Raw genomic sequence first — 26197 nt, 5'->3', positions numbered from 1 at the left:
CAGCGTTCCCCTGGCTCTGGTAGAGGGAGTCACACAGCCTGTGCTGCAGGAAGCTGAGGGGCAGGGGAAGGGGCAGAGGGAGGAGAAAGGCTAACCTCAGTGGGAGGGGGCAGCCTGATGTCTACTAGAGCAAGTGAAGGCAGGGGCTCATGGAGAGAGAGAGGGACTCTTCACCTTGTCCCAGGGAAGTGATTTAAGATGCACATTCCTAACCAGACTTGGCTTTTTATAATCTAGCATCTGTTTGCTCTCGGAGAACCCGAGCATCCATGATTGTCAAGTGCACACTCCAGGATTTTAGATCAGCCCAGCATCCTACTGAATCCTGGGTGAGACTCAGAACTGCACTTTGGGCCTATTTTTCATGACAACCTGTGAGCATAACTTGGGAGCAAAAGGGCAACAGAAGAGCAATTTGCAATGATTTTTGGACAGCTAGCCAGAAACTACAGGAGTTGTGCATTTCTGAGGGAACACACTGCTCAGGTGGATTTGCTAAACCTAGATGACAAGGCCCTTCTGAACTAGATGGCTTTCAGTTTTGTTTTGATCTTGTTTTGCTTTTATCTCTCTGCAACAAGGCAACCCATCTCATTAAGAACCAGGACCCTTTCTTGGCAGTATGAAGGCAGATAAGCAAGGCGTTTTCCACACACTTCCTGTAGGACTCTGGTCACCTTCAAGAACTTGGACATGGCAGGCTTTGAAGCGCGGTGCAGAGCCTCGTGTAAGAGAAACTGGAGTGCCACACCAGGACAGTTTCCCTATAGCATCGGTCCCACACCCTGGCTCAGAAGCCTTCCTTGAACAGCTCTGAGGATGTCTGACTCCCTCACGGTACCAGGACACCTGTAATTCCACAAATGCTGTTTCTCTCTACTGTTCCTTTCTTCTCTTGCTGTGGGGTGCTCCACTGTCTTGGCTCAGCAGCCAGCTGACTTCCCCATCACCACTGTCTTCACTGCAGGTCCCGTGCCAGCTGTGGGCTCACAGGTGCCCCCTGCCAGCCTCTGGCTGAGCTAGGCACTGGGCCCAGGGTGGGCCCTCGGGATGGGCTTTAACTAATGATGGTGGAAACCTCGATTCTGCAGCCCCACATGACTCAAGGCCTCTGATCCTTTAAAGCTGTGTGGGTGCATGACCATCCATTTAATCTCATGTAAATTAGTCTTCAGTGAAGTTTATCTTTTAAGTTAGAGTTGAGTTTGCTTTTTAACTGATACATAAAACATAAACACTATCACACTAGTGGAGGACCTGTGCTGTTTCAATCATGTTCGCAGCGTGTGTGTTTGACTCGGCTAGATGTGTCCGTCGGCTGAACATTTCTTAATGGTGAAAAGCAGTCAAGTTCTTCTTCAAGCTTTTCTTTGTTCCTCTGCTTGATCAGTTCCCGTCTGCTCCCACTGTCCACAGTGATGCACAGAGTGTTGGATGTGCTTTCTGACTCCAGAGCAAAGTGCCCAAAGCTAGACCATGTGCAAATCAGGTTTATTTAGCCTACAGTTCTGGAAGCTGAAAGTCTGAGATGAGTGAGCCCCCAGTTCAGCTCAGGGGTGGCCTCTTTAGCTGTCACACTGGGTGGATGGCATCATGGCAGGTGTGAGTAAGAGGGAGTGATCCCCTAGAAAGACCAGAGGCTGGAGAGTGGGAAGAGGTGGGGCTGTCCTACAAATCACTCTTGTGGACTTCCTGGGGTCCACTGTGACCCTTTCAGTCCTTACTGAGGGCACTGCTCCTAGTGCTCTGACCACTTCCCACTAGGCCCTGTCTCTGAAGGGCCATCCCCTCAACACCTCTGTGCTGTGGACAACAACTCCATACATAACCCTTGGGGACACACCCCCTGCAGAGCACCGCAGCTACATGTGCCCTACACCCCAGGCAGAGCTCTTCTTGAGGGCACTGTCCATTTATGAAGGGTTCCACTGTGTGATCCATCTCTGCAGACACGCTGTCCAACACAGTGCCCGGAGAAGCGTGACCTGCTACAATCTCGACCACTGGAGACGAACTCGGTGCTGACGGGGGAGCGTTTCCATCCATGTGACAGGGTACCAGACTTGTCAGGGCTACAAATTCCTGGACATGCATTAGAAGGACATCGGAGTCTTTCGAGTGACGAGCTAGTTCTTAATTAAACTCTGCTTGAGTTGCCTGGAACCTCTGGCTATTTAGAACGTCTGTGGAAATAATAAATATAATCAACTTGGAGTATTCTGAATAGTTTATCCATGGGAGGAGAGTTTGGAGGATAGTTTTGCTAGAGAAAAGACATGTAAGAAGCAAAAGTGATAAGTGCATTCAACGGCAGTTTAATGCCATCATTTATTTCTTCTTTGAAAATAATTTTGTCACCTTAGATTTCTGTCGATTTTATGGTGAACACATTCAAATTGCTCTAAGTCCTTGGAGATACGTAATGCATTATTGTTAATTATCTTCCCTGCTGTGCCAAGGAACACCCACACCTATTCCTCCTTCCAAATAATAACATCACACTCGTTGATTGACGCCCCCCACCCCCGTCTCTGGGAACCACTATTCCAGCTCAGCTTCCGAGATGAACAGTGTTCCATGCCACTTCCAAGCGTGATCCTGTGGTTTGTCTTTCTGTGCTTATTTCACTTCACATAATGATCCCCTGGTGTGATATAGTGGCAGAGAAGTGGACATGTTTTCATAAGAAGAAGTGAAAGAGGTGGCCAGAGCTAGTGATGTGAATGCAAAGGATCCTGTGCAGATTACAGAGTGGTGGCAAAAGTATGGGAAATAGCAACAGATCAAATGAATTTGGCTACTGTTTCTTTCTCTCTCTCTCTCTCTGCAATTTTTTTGAGCTACTGAGAACCTGTAACCACAGCTGATTCAAATAGACAGTGCCGCTGTATCACCCTGTCCACCAGTGTCCACCAGAAGGTTCCGAGACACCTGGCTGCTGGTTGGGTACTAGAGCTGTGCCCACCCCTGACTCACTCAATGCACAACCCCTGGAATGAACTGGACATTGTCCAGCACCGGGTTTCTCTCTCCTGTGCCTTGGGGGCTCTGGGATCAATGTGGAGAAGGGAAAGTTCTCAGTGAAAAGGAAATGGGTAGACGTCGAGGAAGTTGATGTTATGGTAGATCCAAGACTCATTTTAAAAAAATTGGCAAAAGATAACTTTCATGTGTGAACATGAATTTTAATATGTGAACTGTAAGTATTTTTGTTAATTTTTTTTTTTAATTTTCTGAAAGATTTCAGGATTCCCCATGACATGCTTGTTAGTGAACTAAAGAACTAAGACATTCAAAACAGCCTTCTGGCGGACGGAGGGAAAAGACGTGTCTCAACTTTAAAGTCACCTTTGTCACTGGTTTCGAGATTTTCCGTCCTTTCAGCTGAGTTGGTAGTGGGGATGGTGTTGGGCTTGCACATTGAGAGCCATTATCTTTGTTCAGAGACAGTGGGGGGCCGAGAAGGCAGCGCAGAGCACACCCAGTGAGGTTCCAGGGCCAAGTGGGAGCAGCCACTTGCTGCTCCCACCCCCCCTCCGCTGTCCCTGGGGGAGGAGCTGGCCACCCTGCTGTCCTCGTCTGTGGTGGGTGAAGAATGGGATATTGGGTCATAGATTGGGGTGTTAGAACTCAGTATTTCAGAGGGGAGCTGATTTTGTGGGTGGCAAGTGCAGAGGGGCAGATAAGGACCAGCAGGTACAAAGGGAGACACCTGCGGCTCCTGCAGGGTGAGTTTTCCAGGGCTGTGGGTCACATCAGTAGGTGATGTTCAGATCCGAAACGAGGCTGTTACCACGTCCCCAAGTCTCCCAGGAAGGAGGGAGTGGCCAGGATGGAAGCATAGGAGGCCCATGAGGACAGGGCAAGGCTGAGAAAGAAGGCCACATGATGAACAGTGATTCTGGAAGGATCGACAGTAGGTTCAGACCTTATAGAAGCTTTGGAGGGCCCAGGGGGAGAATAATGTGAGAACATTTTACTTACACTCGAGGAGGACTCAGGCATTAGGTTATTTCCGTGGGGTGCCCTGCACAATCCCGGATAAGGAGAGATGATTTAAAATGAATCGTGTTCCAGAAGAAAGAAGAGTAGTGTGTGCACACGAGGGAACCTGGGAGGTTGGCAACGCAGGGCAGGCTGGGTGTGGTACACGTGGCTGCCACGTGCACAGTGTGTGGGAGGGGACGGCAGCCCGGCTCAGGTGTCTGTGTGCAGAGTCCCAGGGTCCTGTAGGACACAGCCTGGTTCAGGTGTCTGTGTGCAGAACCACAGGGTCCTGCAGGACAGTGGCCTGGTTCAGGGCATGTGGTGCAGACAGCCACAGGGTCCTGCAGGACACAGCCTGGTTCAGAGTGTGTGGTGCAGAGTCCCAGGGTCCTACAGGGCAGCAGCCTAGTTCAGGTGACTGTGTGCAGAGCCACAGGGTCCTGCAGGGCAGCAGCCTGGTTCGGAGCGTGTGGTGCAGAGAGTCCTAGGGTCCTGCAGGACAGTGGCCTGGTTCAGGGATGTGTGGTGTAGGACAGCAGGCCTGGTCAGGGTTGGGTCATCCATAGAGTCACAGGGTGCTGTTAGGACAGTGGATCTGGTTCTGGGATGTGTGGTCCATGGAGCCATAGGGTCATGCTAGAAGGACACCCGAGTTTTCATGATTTGTTGTCTTGTCACTCACTGTCCTGAAATTATTGATAAGAAGCCCCACTTTTTCATTTTGCAATAGATCCAACAGATTATCTTCTGAGTTTTTCTTGGTATTTTGAAAGGAAGAGGATGGTTCAGGTGAGCATGGAGACATGCTCCATGTTGCAGGCAGAGAGAAGTATTGTCACAGTTCTGCTGAGCACGACAGGAGTGCGGGCTCCTTCATTTTCTCCGTGCTGTAAGGTGTCACCAGAAATTGGATGATACCAAGAAGAGGAGCCTGAACCGGGAAGATTTGCTAGCTTGAAGGAAATCCTCTGTAGGGAGAATTAGATTCCCCGCCTAACCATAATATTGTAAGAACATTGTAGCGGGGATGTTCAGCTTTCTTCATTTCTTCAGACAGGTGTGATTAGAAGGTATTTATTGCTGTCAAATTATTATTCATAATCCTCTGAAATGTGAATCTGAACGTCACTTCGCTCCAGAAGGCTGATATCCCTTTCAGCCTTGCATCTTGTTAACTTTTTTTGGTGAAAGATACTGAAAATCCACACCTCGTTTATAATGTGGATTCCTGGGGCAGAGGACAAGGGTAGCTTGACAGGTCAGATGGAGGACGTCACCTTGTTTTTTGTGCAGGTGTGATCAGAAAGATCAAGAGAGTAAAAAAGAATCACTTGCAGATGGATTTCACAGAATAGGTGGGTTCTGGGTGCCACATGACGAAACCAGTTTGCTGCACCTTCCTGTTCTGGTCCTCACCTTCTCTGTCACTGTTCCCAAGCCTGAAGCGATGGTGGGTAGGCTCACAGCTCACCCTGCCAGGCTCCTGATGTTAGTGAGGCCTGTGCTCTTGACACATGGGGCTTGGAGTGTCGGATGCACATACCTCAGCTGAGAGCTCTTCCGTGAAGGTGCGTATGTCTGCCTTTGCCCTGATGGCTTCCTGGCATCCGGCAGTGGTCAGGCCACCATTCATGTGGCCCTGAGGCCATGGAGTGGCACCCGACTTCCTGAACACTCCTGAGGCTGTCAGGGAACGGAGGACCACATGTGTCCTCACAAAGATGTCTCCTAATCCCTGTTATAATTCTAGCCTTCCCATTTTCCACTCCTTTTCATTAAGGGTGAATTTTGCCTGTGATGCACGGTGTTCAGAAGCATATTTCCTTGCAGGGATGCCCAGTTGTCTCAGCATAGTTTGCAGAAAGAATACTTTTTCTCCCCTGAATCTTCTCTGCAGGCTTTTGGAATGCTTGTTGGTCGATTAGTGTCAGTGGAGCTCTTGAAGTTAGGTAGCTTTGATGCAATGACTTATTCTAAGATTTGGGGGCAATCCTCGGTCCTTTGCATTAACTTATAAATTTTAGATTCACATTTTCAATTCCTACAGAAACACCTGCAAGAATTTTCCTTGCATTTGAGTCAAATTGATGGATCAGCATGAGGAGGCTTCATTAATGGTATTGTGCCTCTCACCCAAGAATATACCCCATGTTTTCATTAGTTTAGGTCTTCAAAAATTTTGTCTCACCAATGTCTTGTTGATTTTTAGAATGTGAGTCTTACATTTTTTTGTCAAATATTTCAAAAAACTTATATCATTTTAATTAAAAAAAAATAATTTCCCTAAACTTGGTTGCTGGTATCTAGAATACCATTGATTTCCGAGGCTTGATCTTGTGTCCTACAACTTTGCTGTGGCCAGTGGTTGGTTAGATGAGTTCAGACCTTTCATGGCATTTTCCCCATGGAGGGAAATGTCACCTGTGAAGGGGCAGCTCTCCGTCTTCTTCCATCCTAGCTGGCTCCCATTCCTTTTGCCCTGGCTGGACCTGTCGGGTCAACTTGGTGAGAAGTGGTAAAGTGAATATTTACTATTCACTTTTTATTAACTAATGCAGAAGATTTTATTAATTTTAGCAGAAAGCATTCAGGATGTCTTGTAGACTCATGTCTTGCTGCTTCATCTAGTCTGCCTTTGAACTGGGACATTAAAAGGTTCACACTTATTTCCATGATTGCTTGTAGGGTCATGTGGAAGTCCACCCTTTGGCTCTGTTTACTAGTGCCCTCTACTCCCCTTTCCACTTTTTCTGCCTTCTTAGGGATTATTTTCTATGATTGAGGTTCATCTGCTCATGGTATTATGTACTGTATTTGCTATTTTAGAGGTTGTGTTCCTATTTTAGGATATAACTTCGGCCTATCCCAGTCTGGTTTCCACCAACATCCTACCCTTTAACATACAGCTGATAACATGACTGACGACGTTCTGTTCTCCCTCTCAGCACAGTTTACATTTACATATATCATAAGCCCTAAGCTCCATCCTTACCTTAAATGCTGAACTGGATTTTAAAGCTATTTCAACAATAAGCACATTCATCTCTGTTCTGACGTCTTTGCCTGTGAAGGTCCCCGGGCTCCCTGGTGCTGCGCTCAGGTTTTAGCATCATTTTTCTCCTCTGTTCTCTTTTGTGGGATTCGCGTGACGTCTCCAGGCCCACTGCTCTTTCCTTCTGTGACATCTCATCTGCTCTTAGGTGCATCTCGGCCACGTGGGGCCTCCCATCCCCACAAGTTACCGAGTCTCTCTCTTCTTCCTGTGGCTGGCTCCATTTGAACAGCTCTCCCTCTTCCGATGGTTTCCCTTGGCCAGTTTTTCTCTTACCGTGTGTCCTGGCGTCTGCTCCTCTGCATTCCTGGGAATTTTTATTGGATTCTAGACAGGAAATTCTGCCTTGCAGGGTACTGAATATTTTTGTATTTCTGAAAATAATCTTGAGTTCTTGGGGGACTGTTGCTATTTGGAAACAACGTGACACTTTCAAGACTTGAATGTAAGATTTCTTAGGTTGCAAGGCAGAGCAGGACTTCATTTAGAACCAATCATCCCTCCACAGAGGGGAGACGCGCCTGGAACACCACACAGCCCCGTGCTGTGTACAGGGAACGGGCACCAGTCTGGCCACTGTGAGCTCCAAGTGCTCTTCCTTCTCTGGTGGTCACTCCCTGACTTCAGGGAGTGAGGGTAGGTGGATCCAGCTGCATGCTTGAGGGGCCTTTTGTCTTTGTGCAGCTCCTGACACTTGATGAGCCCACCTGGGTCCTGTGGCTCTCCCTGTGCCATGGACCTCCCTCAAGGCCATGGGCGGGAACCACAGCAGGGCTTGTCTGGTGTGCAACTGGACTTTTAGTGGTCATAGGTCTTGTCTTTCTTTTCCCTAATTGAGTCCAACAATAAGGTAATTCTGGCCTCTGTCACTTAGAAGCAGAAATATTATCATGATTTATTAGTAATTGTACTATTAGTTTTGAAGAGGTGGATAGTTTTGCATGACAGGATTTCTGGCCAGAATATTGATTTTGGGGAGGGAGATCTGTTCTGGGCCATTCAGATCCTATAAAAAGGACATGGTTTACAACCCAGAAGTTTTATTCATCTATTAATAGGTCTTTTTTAAAAATAATTTTACTAATTTGCACTTGGTATTAATACAAGTTAGAAATATACACTTGAAAACATTAATAAAAGGACAGAATGATTTTTTATAACTCTGTGCAAAATGAATATCTAGAAGTTTTGAAAAGTACTGAAAATTCAAGGTGGTATCAGGAGAGCATTTATCAAAGCACAAGACCATTCAGGCACAGCTGCCAGGTCCGTGTACCCTTTCAGCCAGCGCCGAATGGGGCTTGTCACATTCATCTGGGTTTTAAAATAAGAACAAAGTAAGGTCCTAGATGATTTGATTTAATAGGTTGTGAAATATCTATAAAGTACCATGAAGTCATTAAAATCTATGTCCGAAGACATTCTAGTTTCACCAGTCAACTTGCCGTCTGGCCTGTTGTGATGTGCCTGTAAGTCTCCTGCAGACAGTTTCAGAATGATTAGAGATTCAAGTTCAGTAGATCTTGCAGTGTCTTTGTCTATCTCAGGTGCAATAAAATGGCTAAACTTTATTCTTTTGGGCAATTAAGAATTGTTCATGCTTTGAAGTAGAAGTGTAATATGATCGAATCTGAGTTTTAGAAAAAAAAACAATTATGGAGAATGGCGCAAGATTTTCTGATATTCCTACCCACATGGCGGGAAACCAATAGGTGAAATAACACTTTTTAGCATGAGATCTTCCCTGCCTTATCCTTTACGTGTCCACTGTCTGTGGGCCCAGTTCCCTGTCAGTGTGACTTCTGCCCCTTCTTCGGGTTAGCGGGGGAGCGTGAACACGTTCGTTCCCGTTTGGCTGCCCTCTTTCAAAGCTGACGGTAAAACCGTCCATCTGTGAACCTTAGCAGTAGGTCACACCGGGCTACAACTTTGTTTTCTTTTTCCCGTCGTTCAGTGTGCTCGCTATGACAATGCCTTCATCGCAGAGGTCCTGATTGACAGAGGAGTCAACGTCAACCACCAGGATGAGGACTTCTGGACGCCAATGCACATCGCTTGTGCATGTGACAACCCTGACATTGTCCTGCTGCTTGTCCTGGTAAGCCACTCAGTTCTGTTTATCTGCCATCTCAAGACTTGGTGGCCCGCACTAGCCTGTGTATTTAATGACATTCACAAGGTGTGCTGTTTCATTTGAGGAAAATGTCCTCATCTGTGCACCTAGGACACGGGATCATGAGTGTCTGAGGTTGGGGGTCACATAGTGCTAAGCCTGTGTAGATGCCAGGCCAGGCTTGACCCCTCTTGCCTTTCTTTGCAAATGCATGATTGATACAGGTCAGTGCTGGCTGAAATGGGGTGTTCGTTGTATTTTTCAATTCACTATCATTTGTTAAATTTTTAGCTAAATGGGCATGCAATCATATGGAAATGTGGCTTTTATTGCATTTCTGGTGATTTCCCCTAGCACAGTACTGCCCACAGCATTTGTACATGAAAATGGAAACTTCAGCAAGCAGTGGAGTTTGCTGTCTGTTGCTTTCTCTTACATCTTAGACCTGGCACTAATGCCCACACATATCAGTTGGGAATTAAGACTATTTTATGATTAGTTCATCTCTTAAAAGGGTTTTAGGAATCTATGCAAGAATTTTTTTAAAGCATACTGGTGTATAAGAAGACGAATGATTTGGGTTCTTCCCATTATTAATAAAAATCATGTAATTCCCTAATGACTTCCTGTTTTGCGCCTGGCTTTTCACACACATTATCTCACCTAAGCTCTCGTGATTTTACATGCAAGAAAATTTTGTTCAAATATTTTAAGCAGCTTCACATATGCCGAAAACAAACCCTAGAATTGTACTTGGGTTCCCTGAGCAGAGCCCATCATTTTGGGGTCCTCCTGCACTCACTGCCTCTGCGGCCGTAGCAAATTTCCGCCTGCTTGGTGGCTGAACCCTCACAGCCAGGGAGTCAGAGGTCTGAAATGGGTGCAATGCTGCATCCCTCGTGGGCTCTACGGAGAGCCCTTGGATGGTCCTCGAATCCCTGGGCTAGTAGATGCCCCACTCCAGTCTCCAGTCTCTGCACCCATGTCCAAGTCGCCTTCTCCTTTCCTTTCTGAAGACATCAGACACTGGATTCAGGGCCCCAGCCAATGCAGTAGGACCTCATCTTAACTGGATAACATCTGCGAAGACTTTATTTCCAAGTAAGGGAACATTCCTAGATACCAGTTGTGGAACTTCGATGTATCTTTTAATGGGACAAAATTAAATGACTACATTATCCCCTGCCTCCATTTTTAGAATTAGAAGCAGAGGCATTTGAGCATTAAACACTATAAACTGGGACTTCTTTAATTTTTTTTAAGTTTGTTTTCATTGAAGATGGACACAATACCTTTATTTTATTTGTTTATTTTTATGTGGTGCTGGGGATTGAACCCAGTGCCTCATGCATGCTAGACAAGTAGCTGTACCCCTGAGTCATAACCCTGGCCCCTAGGACTTCTTTAATTTTGTAAGAGGATTCATTTCATCTTAATTTTTCTCATTTGTCCTGTAAGATCTTTTCTAAAGTGGGGATATATGTCACTGAAATTTTTTTTATTATTATTTAAATATTCTAAGATGGAGACTGTGTTAAATTAAAAAGGAAGGACAAAAGAAATAAAGATCAGCTTGGAATAGAAACTTTGGGAGTGCTCATTCTCTACATGAAAGGATGTAGAAGCTACTGAACTAAGAATATAATCTTTATTTAGAATCTTTATTAGAATCTTAATTTTGACAAAATAGAGCGTAAGAGGAATGACCGGCGGCAGGAAGGCCGAGTATATGCGCGGTAGTCCAGGACAATGCAGGGCACACCAGCCAGGGCCCTGGTCTCCTCTGAGGGACACCGTGCAGGGAGAACATCTAGTCTTTAGGATGCTGGGAGCTCGTGGAGCGTGAGGCTCTGCTGGGTGAGAGGGACTTGGCTCGCGGTCTTTGCTCAGTGCCCTTCTGGATAGTTCAGTCCCTGGACGACGGGCGTCAGGTGGCTGGTTTTGGGCTGTGAGAATGGAAGAGCACGTTGCATGGTGACTTGTGTGTTCTGCTTGTGTTCTGATTATTCCTGAATATGGGAGACGCCAAAATATTCTCAAAACCTGTTTCCATGTACTTTCGTTAATTGTTATTAATTACACTAAACCTTTTGCCAAAAGAGACTATTTTAATTTTCCCTGCATACACAATGGTCATATTTATTCTCAAAAGTTAGTGTTCATTTCCTTAGTGAAATTGATGGCCCAAGACTTCACCTTCTTGAATTCAGACAGGTTTGTCGGCTGTAGTTCATTGCCAACCCAAACTTTCTCCCTCAGTTCTCACATGTCTCACCTCCTAATTTATGATAGCACAGGGCAGGAGGGTCTCTTCTTTAGGTGATCTCCTTGAATCCATACCTGGACCCCGGCAGCCTGCCTCACCTGCAGCATGTAGTGTCATCCGATAGCAGAAGCATCAGACATCACCAGGGGACTAAAGGAAGCAAGTCACGGAGGCCACCCTGAGGGCAGAGGCACGTGTTCACGGCCAGAGCCAGGCTTCTGCAGGCCTCCAATACTGCGTCTGGGTGTCACCATGCCAGGTGGCTTGTGACTCGGCTCTCCCCAGGAGCTCTTTGAATGGAAGAGGAAATGTATATTAGCTTTCTTTTTACTGAATTTGCACAAGATCTTCCAAACAAATCGGCGGCAATGGCACTAATCCCAGTCTCCAAAATATATTCTTAGACAAAGGGATGACTATTTCGAAGAAATGGCAGATTCTCACCCAACTTGGGATACCTTCACCTCATTGGCACACCCAGTGGGAGCTCCATTGGGTTGAGGAGCGTCTCCATGATCCTTTTCTGTGCTCTCTTCTCTCCTCCTCATCCTTGGCACGTGACCCCATTTGTCCCAAAGGTCATCAGCACATACCTGCCTGCCTTCACATCTCACCTCTTTAGGAACATTGCGCTTATTTAAATGACTGCTTATTTTTCTCTTGGTTCTCATGAGATACAAACTAACTCGACTGTCCAGAGGCCAGTTGCCTTCACAGTAAACACCTCCTCTGCCTGCAATACCAGGCTGGAAATTTGGTTCAAACCCTCTTACACTAGTGGTGTGTATGAGGAGCTCCGAGTCGGGCATTTACTTTAGAGTTAGCTTCCAGCAAGTCACAGAAGTAGCTAGTGGATGTGAACACAGCTGTCTGTCAGAACTGCACCCCGCACTGAGTTGACCCTCAGTGTACACCTGCTGGGTACATGAATCGATGGGTGTGTGAGCAAAGGGTCACTTCTGGAAGTCAGCCTGAATTGGAAGCTGTCCATAATAACTCATGTGTAGTAAAAGGAATTGTGTACTGTCTTCATAATTTTACGTGTCCTGGCATTCCTATCCTTGCAGTGTTTTGTTCTTTGTTTTTGTTTTTGCCATTTACTGTTTCTTTGTCACTAGTTATACATGATATTGAGGTTCATTTTGACATAATTTGCTCCATTTCAACCTTTAGAACTTTTCTCTCCCCTTCTGCCATCCCCTAATACCCTTCTTTTACTGTTAGTCCTCCTTCTATTTATTTATCATTGTTTTAAGTTGTTGCATCATAGTTTTCCTGGAAACTGGAACACGCTGTGCCTATTCATACAAGCACATGGAATAATTTACTCAGTTGTATTCTGCAGTTCCTCCCCTTTCCCATTCCTCCTCCCTTCCCCTCAGTCTTCTTTCTCTTAATCACCCTTTAATTTAATTTAGAGGTACTTGCTTCAGCACACAAATTGTCTCATTGTCTGATGTTCCTTGTCTTTAAAAGGTGGAATCGAGAAGGAGAAACTGGTTTTATTTCATGTATGATTATAGAGTAAACTCTGCACTTTCCAGGTGATTGAGAGCCTTCTCGTGTCTCTGCAGGGCTGGTTCTCACACCACAGAATCACCCACCTCGTGTATAAGTGATATATCTGCTATTACTCATCCAGAAGGTGTACCTTCAGATCACCATCTTCATTCACATTCCAAGGAACGTGATTGATCACTATGGATGACACGGGGACTGTCCCAAGGGAACCAGTTGGCTCATTCCTTCACACTTTCTCCAAGAATGTATTGAGTGATGAGTTCTAGATGCTCCCCAGTGAACAAGACTTCTTCCATTCTAGAGTCATGGCAAAAATGAACCGAGCAAGTCATAAAAGTGTACCACTGAGAGGTTTGATTGATGGGTGGACCAAGTCCAAGTAGCCTTTTGTACACAGTGCTAGCGTGAGCCCAGATATCCATCCGTGGAAATAGTTCACTTTTGAATAAATTTTGATGAAATATGTTACCATAAAAATTCTAATTGCTATGAAAATATGTTCCTGCCAACAACCTCAAAAGAGAGATTTATTTTTCTTGCAGACTTTAGTGCCATTGTATGTGGTTTAGTGCCATATGTTCAATGTTTCAGTTCCCAAAGTATTCGAGCGCCTACTGTTTCTGCTAAAGGGAGTCAGCAGTTAGCAAACGAAGCAAATTTTTGTTTTGTCAGTTTTTTAAAAATTGTTTCTTTTGTTTCAATTTCATTGATTTTTAGCTCTGATTTTAATTATTTCCTGTCTTCTACTGCTTTTGGTATTGATTTGTTCTTTTTCTAGGGCTTTGAGACATAATGTTAAGTCATTTATTTGTTGACTTTTCTTCTTTTAAGGAATGAACTCTATGCAATGAACTCTCCTCTTAGAACTGCCTTCATAGAACTTCATAGAACTGTCCCAGAGATTTCAATATGTTGTATTTGTTTTCTCCTTCAACTCTAAGAATTTTTTAATCTCCTCCTTGATGTCTTCTGCAACCCATTGTTCATTCAGTACCATATTATTCAGTCTCCAGGTGTTGGAGTAGCTTTTCTTATTTTATCATTGATTTCTAATTTCATTCCATTATAATAAGATAGAATGCAGGGTAGCGTCTCTACTTTTTTATATTTGCTAAGATTTGCTTTGTGGCATAGCATGTGGTCTATTTTAGAGAAAGATCCTTGTGCTGCTGAGAAGAAAGTGTACTCTCTTGTTGAAGACTGAAATAGTCTATATTTAAGTTAAGTCTAAGTTATTGATTGTATTATTGAGTTCTGTAGTTTTTTTGTTCAGCTTTTGTTTGGAAGATTTATCCAGTGGTGAAAGAGGTGTGTTAATGTTACCCAGAATTATTGTGTTGTGGTTTATTTGACTATTGAACTTGAGAAGAGTTTGTAGATGCCCCATTGTTTGGGGCATATAGATTTATTATTGTTGTGTCTTGTTGATGAATGGTTCCCTTAAGCAGTATGAAATATTCTTCTTTATCCCTTTTGATTAATTTTGGCTTGAAGTCTACTTTATTTGATATGAGGATGTCCATAGGTTCTGTTATCATAATATTCTGGAAACCCCTGTTTGCTTCCACAGTCCATGTGAGTGGTATGATTTTTCCCAACCTTTCATGGATTGGCACAGAGGAAGGCACAGAGATTTGATGTCTTTTCTTATGAGATGAGTCTCTTGGAGGAAGCATACTGTTGGGTCTTTTTTTTTTTCCAGTCCAATCTGCCAATCTATGGCTTTTGATTGGTGAGTTTAGGCCATTAGCATTCAAGGTTATTATTGAGACATGATTTGTATTTCCAGCCATTATTGCTTATTTCTGGTATTTAACTTGACTTGGTTTCTCTCTGATTAGATTTTCCTTTGGTGTAATCCCTCCCTCTGCTTATTTTCATCATTGTTTTTAATTTCCTCTTCATGGAATATTTTGATGAGGATGCTCTGTAGTGCAGGCTTTCTAGTTTTAAATTCTTTTAACTTTTCTTTATCATGGAAGGTTTTTATTTCATCATCAAATCTAAAGCTTAGTTTTGCTGGATATAAGATTCTTGGTTGGCATCCATTTTCTTTCAGAGCTTGGTATATGTTATTCCACGATCTCCTGGCTTAGAGGGTCTGCATTGAAAAATCTGCTGAGATACGAATTGGTCTTCCCCTATATGTGATCTGATTCCTCTCTCTTGCAGCTTTTAAGAGTCTATCCTTATTCTGTATGCTAGGCATTTTCATTACAGTGTGCCTTGGTATAGATCTGTTGTAATTTTGTACATTTGGTGTTCTGTAAGCCTCTTGTATTTGATTTTTCAATTCATTCTTCATGTTTGGGAAATTTTCTGATATTATCTCATTGAAGAGATTGTGCATTCCTTTGATTTGAAACTCTGTGCCTTCCTCTATCCCAATAAATCTTAGTTTGGACTATTGATGCTGTCAATAATTCTTGGATATTCTGCTTATAGTTTCTTACTATCTTCACTGTGTGGTTAACTTGATTTTTCCAGATTGTGTACTTTGTTTTCATTATCTGACATTTTGTCTTCCAAGTGATCTAGTCTGTTAGTGATGCTTTCTTGAGTTTTTTATTTGGTTTATTTCCTTCCTTTCAAGGATTTATGATTTTTTTCCTTCAGAATCTCTCTCTCTTTCTTGAAGTAATCTTCTGCTACCTATATTTGCTTCCTTATCTCTTTGTTGGATGATCGACTTTTGCCTGTATTTGCTAATGTAGGTCATTCTTTAATTCACAGACCATTTTAATTTTGAACCTTCTGAACTTCTTCTCTGACATTTCACCAACCTTGCTGTCCATGGGTCCTGTTTTCATAGGATCCTGGTTTGTTTGGGGCACTTTCCTCCCTTGTTTTTTCATGCTGTCTTTGTGATTTCCTTTCTTGCCGCATGGATCTGATGTAATACAGTTTCTACCCTATAATCTGTAGTATCTGTGCAGATTATCTGTACCTCACCTTGGTTTTGGGCTCCAGACCCTACTGGTGTCCCAGGACAGATGCTATAGGTGGTGGTGGCAATAACAGGAGGTAACTCGAGATAGCATTGGAGGTGCCCCAAGATGGATGCAAGGTCTTCCAGAGATGGGGCTGAAAGGGTGGATCTTACACTGGCTTTGGGTTACCTGTTCCAAGATGCAGCTGCTTCTAGGCCCTGTCTGTTTTCCCAAGGTCGAGGCTACGTGTGGGGAAGGCTATGGGGATTGTCTCAAGGTGGAAGTGGGTTAGAGCTGGGCTCTCAAGTGGTGTTGCTAGTGGTGGGACCCAGGCCTGTGTTGGGCCTGGACTCCTGTGCAGGTCATCAGAGGGGCCTGAGCTCTGGTGGGTCTGCAGGTGGCGGGATGGACCTGGGCCTACCCTGGGCCCTGGCTCCTGTGCAGGTCAGCAAGGTGCATCTGGGAATTTTAAATTTTGTTAGCTGAGATGAAGGAGGTTAGAATATTGTGGGGGTCAGGAGTATGAGTTCAAAGATTAATGAAAGATAATTGAATCACATAAGTTCTTTTGGAAGTCGCCTATAAAGTGGTTTTTTTCGGTTGGTGAGAACTGCTGTTGTGAATTGTGGCAAGAAGAGTGTGTGTGTGTGTGTGTGTGTGTGTGTGTGTGTCACATATTTAGCACCATTAGACATTGCTACTTCAATAGAATCACAAATGTCTTGGAGTAGGCCTGGCTACTGAGAATGTTGTCAGTGCCTTTGCCTAAACATCTACCAAACTCTGAGAGATGCTAATGATTTTTTCACCCAGGCTCCCTGCCCCAGGCATTTCCTATGTGCTTCTCCCTTATCAGCTCACTCTGTCCTTACAGACTGCTATTGGGAGGTGCTAGCAGTTTCTGCTTCTTACAGGTGAAATGACCGACGCAGAGAGGCTGGCCTTCCTGCTGATGGCCAGGTGGAAGGCTGGGGACAGGTTGAGCCCCTAAAGGCTGGTTTCAGGGCCTGGCAGCCACATTTCTTAAGATGTGATTCATGCTAAGCTAAAAGTCCCCACAGTAGGCTAGTAAGATCATGACTCCCTTTGTGACCTCACACATTTCCCTGGGAAACACAGCTTTGTAAGTTGAATACTTAGATTTGGGGAGGAATACTAAGAGATAGAACACATAGTTGATTCTCACTATTCAGGGTAGTTTATGCTACAAATACACCATGAACACAAAATTAATGAGTACTGAGCTTTGCTCCTAGGAGAAGCACATGGTGAGATTTTTCTAAGCATTTGTCACCACATTTCATCAGTTAATCAGTGTGTGATCTCTTTTTTCATATTAAAGATAGCTTTTCAATATCTAATGTGTTGACTCACTTGAACTCGGCATTGAACTTGGCCGTAGCACCTTAACTCCTTCCTGGGTGAAGCTTACCTGACACATGTAGATTCTCTCTTAGAGCATGCCATGGACTTTATTTTTAAGGACTAGGGATTGAACATAGGAACGTTTTACCATTGAGCCACATCCCCAGCCCTTTTTATATTTTATTTTGAGACAGGGTCTTGCTAAGTTGTGGGGGCTGGCCTTGAACTTGTGATCCTCCTGAGCTCCTGGGATTATAGACGTGCACCACTGTGCCTGGGTTGTCACAGCCTTCGGCCTTTTGCACTTAGGAACACTAGACAGCACTTAGCACTACAGTTAAGGGCCATTTTCAAAGCTCAGAATGAAAATCATTGCACTTAAGTAGGCCACACAAAGAGCACATTTTACTATGAAAAGCCAAAACAAGAGGCCAGGGTATTGTGTCTGACCTCAAGTGCAAATATACATGTTGGGTGACTATAATTTTTGCATCACTCTGTGTATATCCACAAGAGACATAAAAATGCCATTAATATTGGTTTTGGGGTTGTAGGTAAATTTTAGCAAGTAGGTAAATTTGCAAATATGGACTGCACAAATATTGAGAATCATGTGTTAAATAAAACTATAGACACTTTAAAGAATTCTAAGTATGAAATAGAAGCTATCTAAATCCACTGTATTTTAGGTATTGTGGTGTGTCCAAACATCGTGGATTTCTGCAATGTATTTTCAAATCTAAAAACTTGTTTTATTACAATTAGTATTGTACAATTGGATAGGCATTTGCAGTTTCCTAGCTACTTTACTGACGTATCTCACTGGGAATGAGGAACATTTCTAGGTCATAGGCAATTCAGCTATTATTTAATATTAGAAAGGTTAGTAATGGAATGTGATCTAAAATGCAAATGTTTGGGCCCCCCCATAAAACAGTATTTTAATGCTTTAAATAATTTATATTTACTGTGCCTAATCATGTCTATGTGATTATTATTATAATTACATAAAGTTTGCTCGCTGAGAATTTTCTTTTGCTTACCCTTTCATTGAGTATTTGAGGTTCCTCATATGTAATTTTAATTTTGCCTTCTAGGTGTTCTAATTTTAAAATATCTTCTAACTTGTACCATATTTCAACACCAATCTCTATAAATTAAATTTTTTAAAGTTCATTTTAAAAAATAATTTCAAGATAATTTTCCCTTTCCCAGATTTTTGAGAAACCTTTTATTATTCAAGAGTAAATTCACAAGTCAAATTTGATTAGCTCAAGTCACGTTTTATTCTCTTGAAGATCTTCGTATTATTTCAACATATTCACATAGAGAGGTAGATACACACGCGTGTGCATGTTTGTGTAAAATTCTGGCATGTTAAAGCAGCTGTGCTCTGAGTGCTTGCAAATGTCCTCAGGTACAGCTGTGTCGTGTGCCTGCTCAGGTGGAGCCAGGGACTCCCCTCTGCTGTTTGGACCCTGTGATTCTTGGGGAGTGGATCCTTTTCACTCTTTTCCCATTTGATTGTGATCAGAGGCCGGTCATCGGCACACGCTGGACCTGAGTTTCTGCACGTGGGCTGCTGGTGTGGCCTTGGTTGCTCTTTTGGACCATGAGCAGTTGGGTGCACCTTTCAGCAGTTCACCGCATTTCTAACTGTAGAAACAAAGGCCTCTTTTGTGTGTGTGTGTGTGTGTGTGTGTGTGTGAATTATTTTGAAGACAATGTAATAAAGCTGCGTTCCTTACAGTTACTGTTGGGTAAAGCAGTCTCCTGTGCTGCTTACTGATCATCTTAGACTTTCTCTTTCTTGTTGAAACATTTGGGAAGGAAGTGGCTTCATACCTCACTTGTCCTGGAACCATTTAACAAACTCTGCTCCACAGGGTGTCTGTCTATTAGACATGAGTTCGAGAAACTGACGACATAGAATGAAAGGACATGGTTTAATTAGTTTTATTTTGGAAAGGTTCACAGGCCATTGCTGGGTACTGAATTGTCACCATCATACACTCCCAAGAGTCTTTTAAGGTACTTTTTCTCCTTGAAAGGAGACGCTGCAGGAGGGAATGCCAGCAAAGGGACGGTCACTTTTTAAGTGCCGCTCAGCGATGGCTTTACCACATTTCACTCCCGTAACCCTGCGCTGATCGCTGGAAATGACAGTGACGGTTTTCCCAGTCCTTGGCCTTGTGCGTTTGAACATCTGACATCAGCACTTCCTTTGCCTGTGGGGGGAGAGTGCAATGGTCCATATCTAATGGGCAGTGCCCATGGCACTCGATGGTTTCCCAGGAGCTGCAGGCAATGCTGGGTCCCAGTTCTCCTGTCATGACTTAAAAAATGTATGACATCTGTAAACTTGCTACTTTGTGTGAGGTGTCTTAAACTGACCAAACTTAAACCTTTCTGAAACTTTGCCCACTAGGTGCTTGGACTCTTCCTGGTTGAGTGTTACTGTGTGATGGTGTGTAGTGTGGTTACAGGTCACCTCTCCGTCACTTTGGTGTGGTGGACATCAGCACATAGACTGCCCTGGCTGTTTTGAGAGGTTGCACTCCTCCCGGGAATGGGTAACTGAGATGGTTGAAGGCCAGTCTGATTATCCAACCTGAGTGGTGGCACAGGATGCTGGCTGTGCTGTGTGGTCACCTGTCAGCTTTTCATGTACCTGACCACAGGTACGGTGCCCGTCTCTCCTGCGGTCGACCTTGCTCGACTCTGCCAGGAGGATGGAAGCCTCCCTGCTCGAGTGCCCTCAACTCCCCACTCACAGTCCAGCACAGATTTTTTTCCTATTTATCCTCATTTGAGAGCTAAATTCCTCACTTACACCCCACGTCCTCACCGCTGTCTCCACAGAGGCTCCTTCTTGTTCCTCTCTAGTTACTTAATCCGTTCTTTCCTTCATTTCCATAGTCACAACCTAGTATCCTGAGAGATAAGACAGTCGGTCGCACTTCCCTCCTCCATCCTAGCTGTGGTCTTCACCGAGGAGCATGTGACCCTGTGTGCCGGTCACCCCTGGGCCCTCCTGGGTGCGGGCCCTCTGCCCTCTTGCTCTTTACCCCTCAAGCTGGTCCTCTCCAGGAACACTGACTCTCCATCTCTGCGCAGAGCTGATGAGGCGCCTTCTCTTCCCACTGTTCACCTCACGCAGTTGATCTCACCTGATTTAAAGGCCAGTGACCTGAGAGGGGCTGGACGACATGGGATGCCTCACCCTACCCCGGTTAGCAGCAGTTGAACACAGGAGGCCCTCTGTTCCTGGGTTTTGTCTTTGAAAATATATCTCTACGTAACCCTGCTGTTTCTGAAATCTATGGTGAAAATCCTGACTTGGTATTCATAGTGATCAGGGCCATATAATAGCTTTCAGAAGATAGGCAATGAAGTGCCCTTTAAAAAACAAATCTGGAAAAATTCGGTTTCAGATCAGCTGGGTTGGAAATTGTCACCCATGTCCCTACAAACAGAAAATCTTGGTGCTAGTTAAAAACCAAGGACTTTTCTTGGACCTGTCAGATTGACTCGGAGAGCCCCACCCTGCGAGGGGCCGGCAGCCCCCACACTCCTGCCTGCTGCGTCGGCCAGGTCTGGGGAGGGCAGTGCAGCCAGCAGGGGCTCGGGCAGGCCACCGTGCCGGGCACAGCCCTCACACTGGGTTTTAACACCAAGGTCATAGGGTGTCCCTTCCACACACCTTGCCACCATCCCGGAAGGGCTCTGTGGAGAGCAGCAGGGCCCAGCTGTGAGTCTCAAGGCAGATCCCTGAAGGGAAGCACCCGGAAGCTCAAAGTCATGGGGGACAGGAGCCAGACCCTGAAGGACAGACCACCTCTGGCTGCTGGCGTTACAGAGCCCCACACAGCCCAACTGCTGCCCCTGTCAGAATAAACCCTCGTCCCCCAAACCCCATTTCCCATTGCTAATACCAGGGTTACCTGCTTCCAGACAGGACAGAGGAGGGTCAGGAGGGGGCGGGTGTTTGAAAAGATCAAGCATCAAATAGGACACAACCAAGATTAGAGTGGTAAGGTTCTAAGGACGAAGGTCTAGGGGAAACCATAGGAATCAACTACTAGACAGAAACGGAGAGACCCTGGTGGGCTCCCGTAGACTGGTCATGGTCAAGGCAAGATACTGAGCCTCATCGGATAGAGCAGCAGAACTTTTCCAAACTGAGTCGCAGAAGGCTCAATCACGGGGCAGACCGGGAGAAGAACCTCAGAAGGCCTGAGACGTACAGTGGGACACCGGGGGTCGGGGGTGGGGGTGGGGTGGAGAAGACAGCAGGATCAATGCCTGACAAACACCGGCCAAGAGCTTTCTGAAGTCAGTGGTGGACCTGGGACCCACAGGCAGGTAGCTCCTGGATCACCAGGAAACTACAACCATAGGAGGGAAAACTAACTGCAGCAGTTACGTTCAAACTGCAGAAACCCAAATAAAGGGGGAGATCTTGAAAAAAGACGGGAAAAGGTACCTTACGGAGAGAGGAAGGAAGGTAAGAACTGCATCGGGTTTGTCTTCAGAAGCCAAGACGCAGAGGGAGTGGCCTGAGAGGTCTAAAGTGCTGAAGGGCCAACTCGCCCAACCGTGGAAGTTCCCCACGGGGACTCTCCTTCACTAGGAGAGACATTAAAGCGTTTCTCAGACAACAAACACCGAGGGAATCCACTGCCGGCAGATCTTATGACTTTCAGGAAATGTTAGAATAAGCTGTTCTGGGAGAATGAAAATTATGTGGGTCAGACTACATGATGGGTGTGGAGAAGAGAACAGTGGGAAATCCTAGATAAAGGCAGAAATTCCCACACCAGTTGAGTTTTTCTTATTCTAAATTTATGTGAAAGACACCACTTAAAGTAATAATAACAATGTATCAGGTGGTTATAGCATCTGAAAAAGAGAAATGTCATCAGGGATGAGGGAGGCATTGGAAATACTGTCACTACTACGCTACACCTGAACTTTCACATTGTCATTTGAAAGTGAAGTTGGACTCATTAAAAAAATGTGGGTGGGGATGTGGGGGAAAAGTCCTCTTATATATTGCTGGTGGGACCGCAAATTAGTGCAACTACTCTGGTAAGCAGTACAGCAATTTCTTAGAATACTTGGAATGAAACCAACATTTGACCCAGTTATCCCACTCCTTGGTTTATACCCAAAGGACTTAAAATCAGCATATTGTTGTGATGCAGCCACTTCAATGTTTATAGCAGCTCAATTCACAATAGTCAAGCCATGGAACCAAACTAAGTGTCCTTCAACAGATGAAAGGATAAAGAAAATGTGGTACATTTACACAATGGAATATTTTTCAGCCATAAAGAATGAAATTATGGCATTTGCTGGTAAATGGATGGAACTGGAGAATATCATGCTAAGTGAAATAAGCCAGTCTCAAAGAAACCAAAGGCAGAATGTTCTGATATGCAGATTCTGACTCACAATAAGCCAGGGGAGAGGGAAGAATAGAAGATCATTGGACCAGATAAAGGGGGATGAAGGGAAGGGAGGGGGAATGAGAATAGGAAAGACAGTAGGAAGAATCAGACATATCTTTCCTGTCCACATATATGAATACATGACCAATGTAACTCCACATCCTGTATAACTGAAATAATGAGATCCTAACTGGAATAAGGTATACCCAGCATACTTATTAAATGTATAATATTTCAAAATTACTGTCATATAAAATTTTTTTAAAAATAAATTTAGAAATAGGCATCAGGGCCTGGGATGTAGCTCGGTGGTAGAAAATGCACAACATGCAACAGATCCCGTATGCAAGCTCCAGCATCATGCACACACACACCAGCCTATTGCAAACTCTAGAACAACCAGGAAAAATAATTCCAAAATAAGTATAATGTTTATCCTAAGAAAAAATATAAAATAGGATCATGTGCTCAGTTAAACAATGAAGGCAAAAAAACAGGAAAAAATCAAAACAGAGCAAAGACAATGAATAGAATATAATTATAAACAGTCATATTAATGCAGCTGTATCAGTAAGTGCTTTAAATGTGAATGGTCTAAACATCAACTAAGAGACAGATTTTCAAAGTAGATAAAAATATAAGATCTAACTCTGTTGTGTACAAGAACCCACGTTAAATATTAATAGATTAAAGTTAAATGGAGAAAGATTAACCATGCCAATATTAATCAAAGAAATATGGACTGCCACATTATATTTGGGCAATGCAGACTTTAAGTAAGGAAAACTGAAGGAAAGATATAACAACGGAGGGCTCAATCCTATGAGAAGACATCAAATTATTTTAGTAAATGTACCAGGTTGCTCCACACCAGCAGAGTGGATGGCCCCGCCACGGATCCAGAGGAGGAGACTGTAGCTGGGCAGTGCAGTTGGACGAGTGGCCTAGGTAGAGTGGCCCTTGGGATGTGTGCACAGACGCGTGTCCATGTGGATGACAGCACACCCAACCAGGACTTGCGGTCAGTATGGCCACTGAAGAGCCCCAGAGGAGAGTGCTGGCCTCCAGACCTGCAGGATCCGAGTGGTGGGCAGTGCCGTGGACCAGCCCCGGTGAGACTGCTCTCTGAGGAGCACAGAGCAGAGGAAGAGTAGAGGGCTAGTCCAGACCCTGGCACGGGGCCGTGAGTGGGAACGACAGACAGGGCAGCCTTCCCCAGGTGGCAGAGCAGCCAGGTGCCGTGTGAAGAAGGAACGGGGTGGGGGGAACTTCCCAGACAACCGAGCTGCTAGTGCATGGAGTCTGTCGTCGGGAGCAGCAGGTCTGAGGTGGCTAGTGTGGAACCTGGCTGGAAGCCGGTGGTGGGCTTCAAGTGAGCACCAGGGGGCAACAGGGCCATTTTGTCGTGTGGAAGGGACGTCCCTTGATGGGCAGGAGAGGAGGGCCAGAGGATGGAGTGGGTGCTCTCAGGATTGCTAAGGCTGCCTCCTTCGTGAGGTGAGGGAGGTGGAGGGTTGGCCCCGGTGGTGATGGTGGAGGGTGGAGTGAGCCAGGCTGATGAGTGACCAGTGGGATGGTCATAAAACAGCACAGATACTATGGTCCTGACTTATTAAATTAAGATAGCCACATGGTCACGTACTTGGTCATCTGTTTCTTAATGCAGGCATACGTCCTACGAAATGTGCCACAGATGGTTTCATGGTTGTGGACGTCAGCGTGCAGAGACACAGATCAGGATGGCTGCGAAGTCACTAAGCAATAGAATCTTATGAGTCCCCTGTCACATATGTGGCCTGTCAGTGACTGAAATGTTGGTGGGAGGCACCTGCAGGAGAGAAGGGGAGGGGGAGAGGTTCTGGGAATCGGCTCTGGTGCCTGTGTGGCCGAGGAGGCCTGGGAACCGAGCTCCTCCAACTGGAGACTAAAGCCTGGGGCAGGCCGGGGCAGGAAGAGGCCTCCCAAGACTCAGGAGGGTCCATGTCCAAGGGAAGGAGAAGATGGACGTTCCTGCGCTAACAGGAGCGAGTCCACCCTCCTTCGACTTCCCTTGCAGTCTGGTCCCCAGCGGCTGGGATGGTGCCCTCCCCACTGTGAGGACTTTCCTCGCTCAGTCTGTGGTTTACAAATGCCTCAGGCCTACACCAGGACAGGAGGTGGTACCAGACCAGACACTGGCCACCCCTTAGCCAGGAGGGTAGACGCACAAACTAACCGCTGTTTACTATGGGCGCTTGTCCAGGGCTGGTATTTGGCAGCCCATTCATCCTATGGAATGGCTACTCCACCACCTGCCAGGGTGTAGGAAAAGGCTGACAACAGCCTTCAGTTTATTTATTCTTTGAATTATAGTGAGTGTGTTGAAACAGAATGCCACAGCAGTTGACTTAGAGATTCTCGCAAATCTCTTTGGCAATGCTTATCATAAACAGCAGAATTAACTTCAGAGGTTCCTAAAAACCTATGATTGAAAAAGCAAATTCTACCTACTGGAAAAAATGCACATTTAGACAATGCTCACCTAATAAGCACATTTTAATGAAATTATTATCAAAAAAAAATTTTGAGAAAAGTATACGTAACAAATATTAAGAACCTACTGAGACCTCCAAGGACATCATTTTTGTGATAAATTCAACACGAGAGCCGTGTTTAACTTCTGTTGTCTACAGAACATTCCATCCCTAATTCAGGATATGGGTCATCATAGGCGTTCCAACAGCAGGGACGGTTTGAACGGCCTGTGGTGTGAATCCTGGAGCTGTCACGGCTGTTTCATGATGAAGCTGGCTGTGGAGGCCTTCCAGGGCCTCCCGTGGAGCCAGTTGCCAGTCACCAGCCACGCAGCCAGTCCAGACCAGGGAACTGCCACATCCCAACAGCCTGCTGTGCTCAGGGCCTCAGCACTTGTCTGAAACTTTGTCCCTGAAGTCCTTATGTGGAAATCCTCACCCACGGCGGTAGAGTCCAGAGGTGGGGACCACTGGCAGATGGTTAAGACGGGGTCTGGTGAGTGGCGAGGAGACTGCAGGCAGCTAACTGGATGCCCCTTCCACCCGTGAGGACCCAGCAAGAGTGGCTGTCTGTGAGCTGTGCAGTCCTCTCCAGATACCACGTCCACGGCGCCTTGTCTGGGATGGCCACCCTCCAGGACAGTGAGAGACTCCTTTGTTGGTTATAAATACTCTCCCAGTCTAAGCTACTTTGTCACAGGGGCCCAGGCGGACACAGGCATGTGGTTCTTCTCTGTTCAGGGGTGCTCTCCTGGTTTGCTTCCTGTAGGTCATGGCCAGGGCTGCGGGCAGATGTGCTCCACCTGCACAGCCCTGGGGAGGCTCCTGCCAGAGCATGTTTTACCACCTGTGAGTCTCGTCCACTCCCTTCCATGGGGAAGACTGCTGGGGACCACTGAGCGCGCTAAGGCGTGGTGCTCCTAAGTCTTCTCAGACAGAGGGAAGGGACGGGGTGAGGCATCCCCGACAGCAGGAGGGTCCACCGAGGTCCCCAGAC

General features: G+C 45.4%; 1 protein-coding gene across 2 annotated transcripts in view; it reads left to right on the top strand.

Annotated features, from left to right (window-relative positions):
* Positions 1-26197, top strand: part of Myo16 (myosin XVI) — a 537302-nt gene that overhangs the window by 194724 nt on the left and 316381 nt on the right. For both annotated transcript variants that reach the window (XM_046454924.2, XM_058582735.1), the window contains exon 4: positions 8994-9137. In XM_046454924.2, coding sequence (XP_046310880.1) covers positions 8994-9137 — 144 coding nt within the window. The remainder of the gene's footprint in view (positions 1-8993; positions 9138-26197) is intronic.

Source organism: Marmota monax, unplaced genomic scaffold, assembly GCF_021218885.2.
Source record: "Marmota monax isolate L192 unplaced genomic scaffold, Marmota_monax_Labrador192_F-V1.1 WCK01_AAM20220418_F8-fsc00026, whole genome shotgun sequence".
NCBI classification, from domain to species: domain Eukaryota; kingdom Metazoa; phylum Chordata; class Mammalia; order Rodentia; family Sciuridae; genus Marmota; species Marmota monax.
The sequence above is the reverse complement of the archived record's forward strand: the minus strand, read 5'-3'. Positions and strand labels throughout refer to the sequence as shown.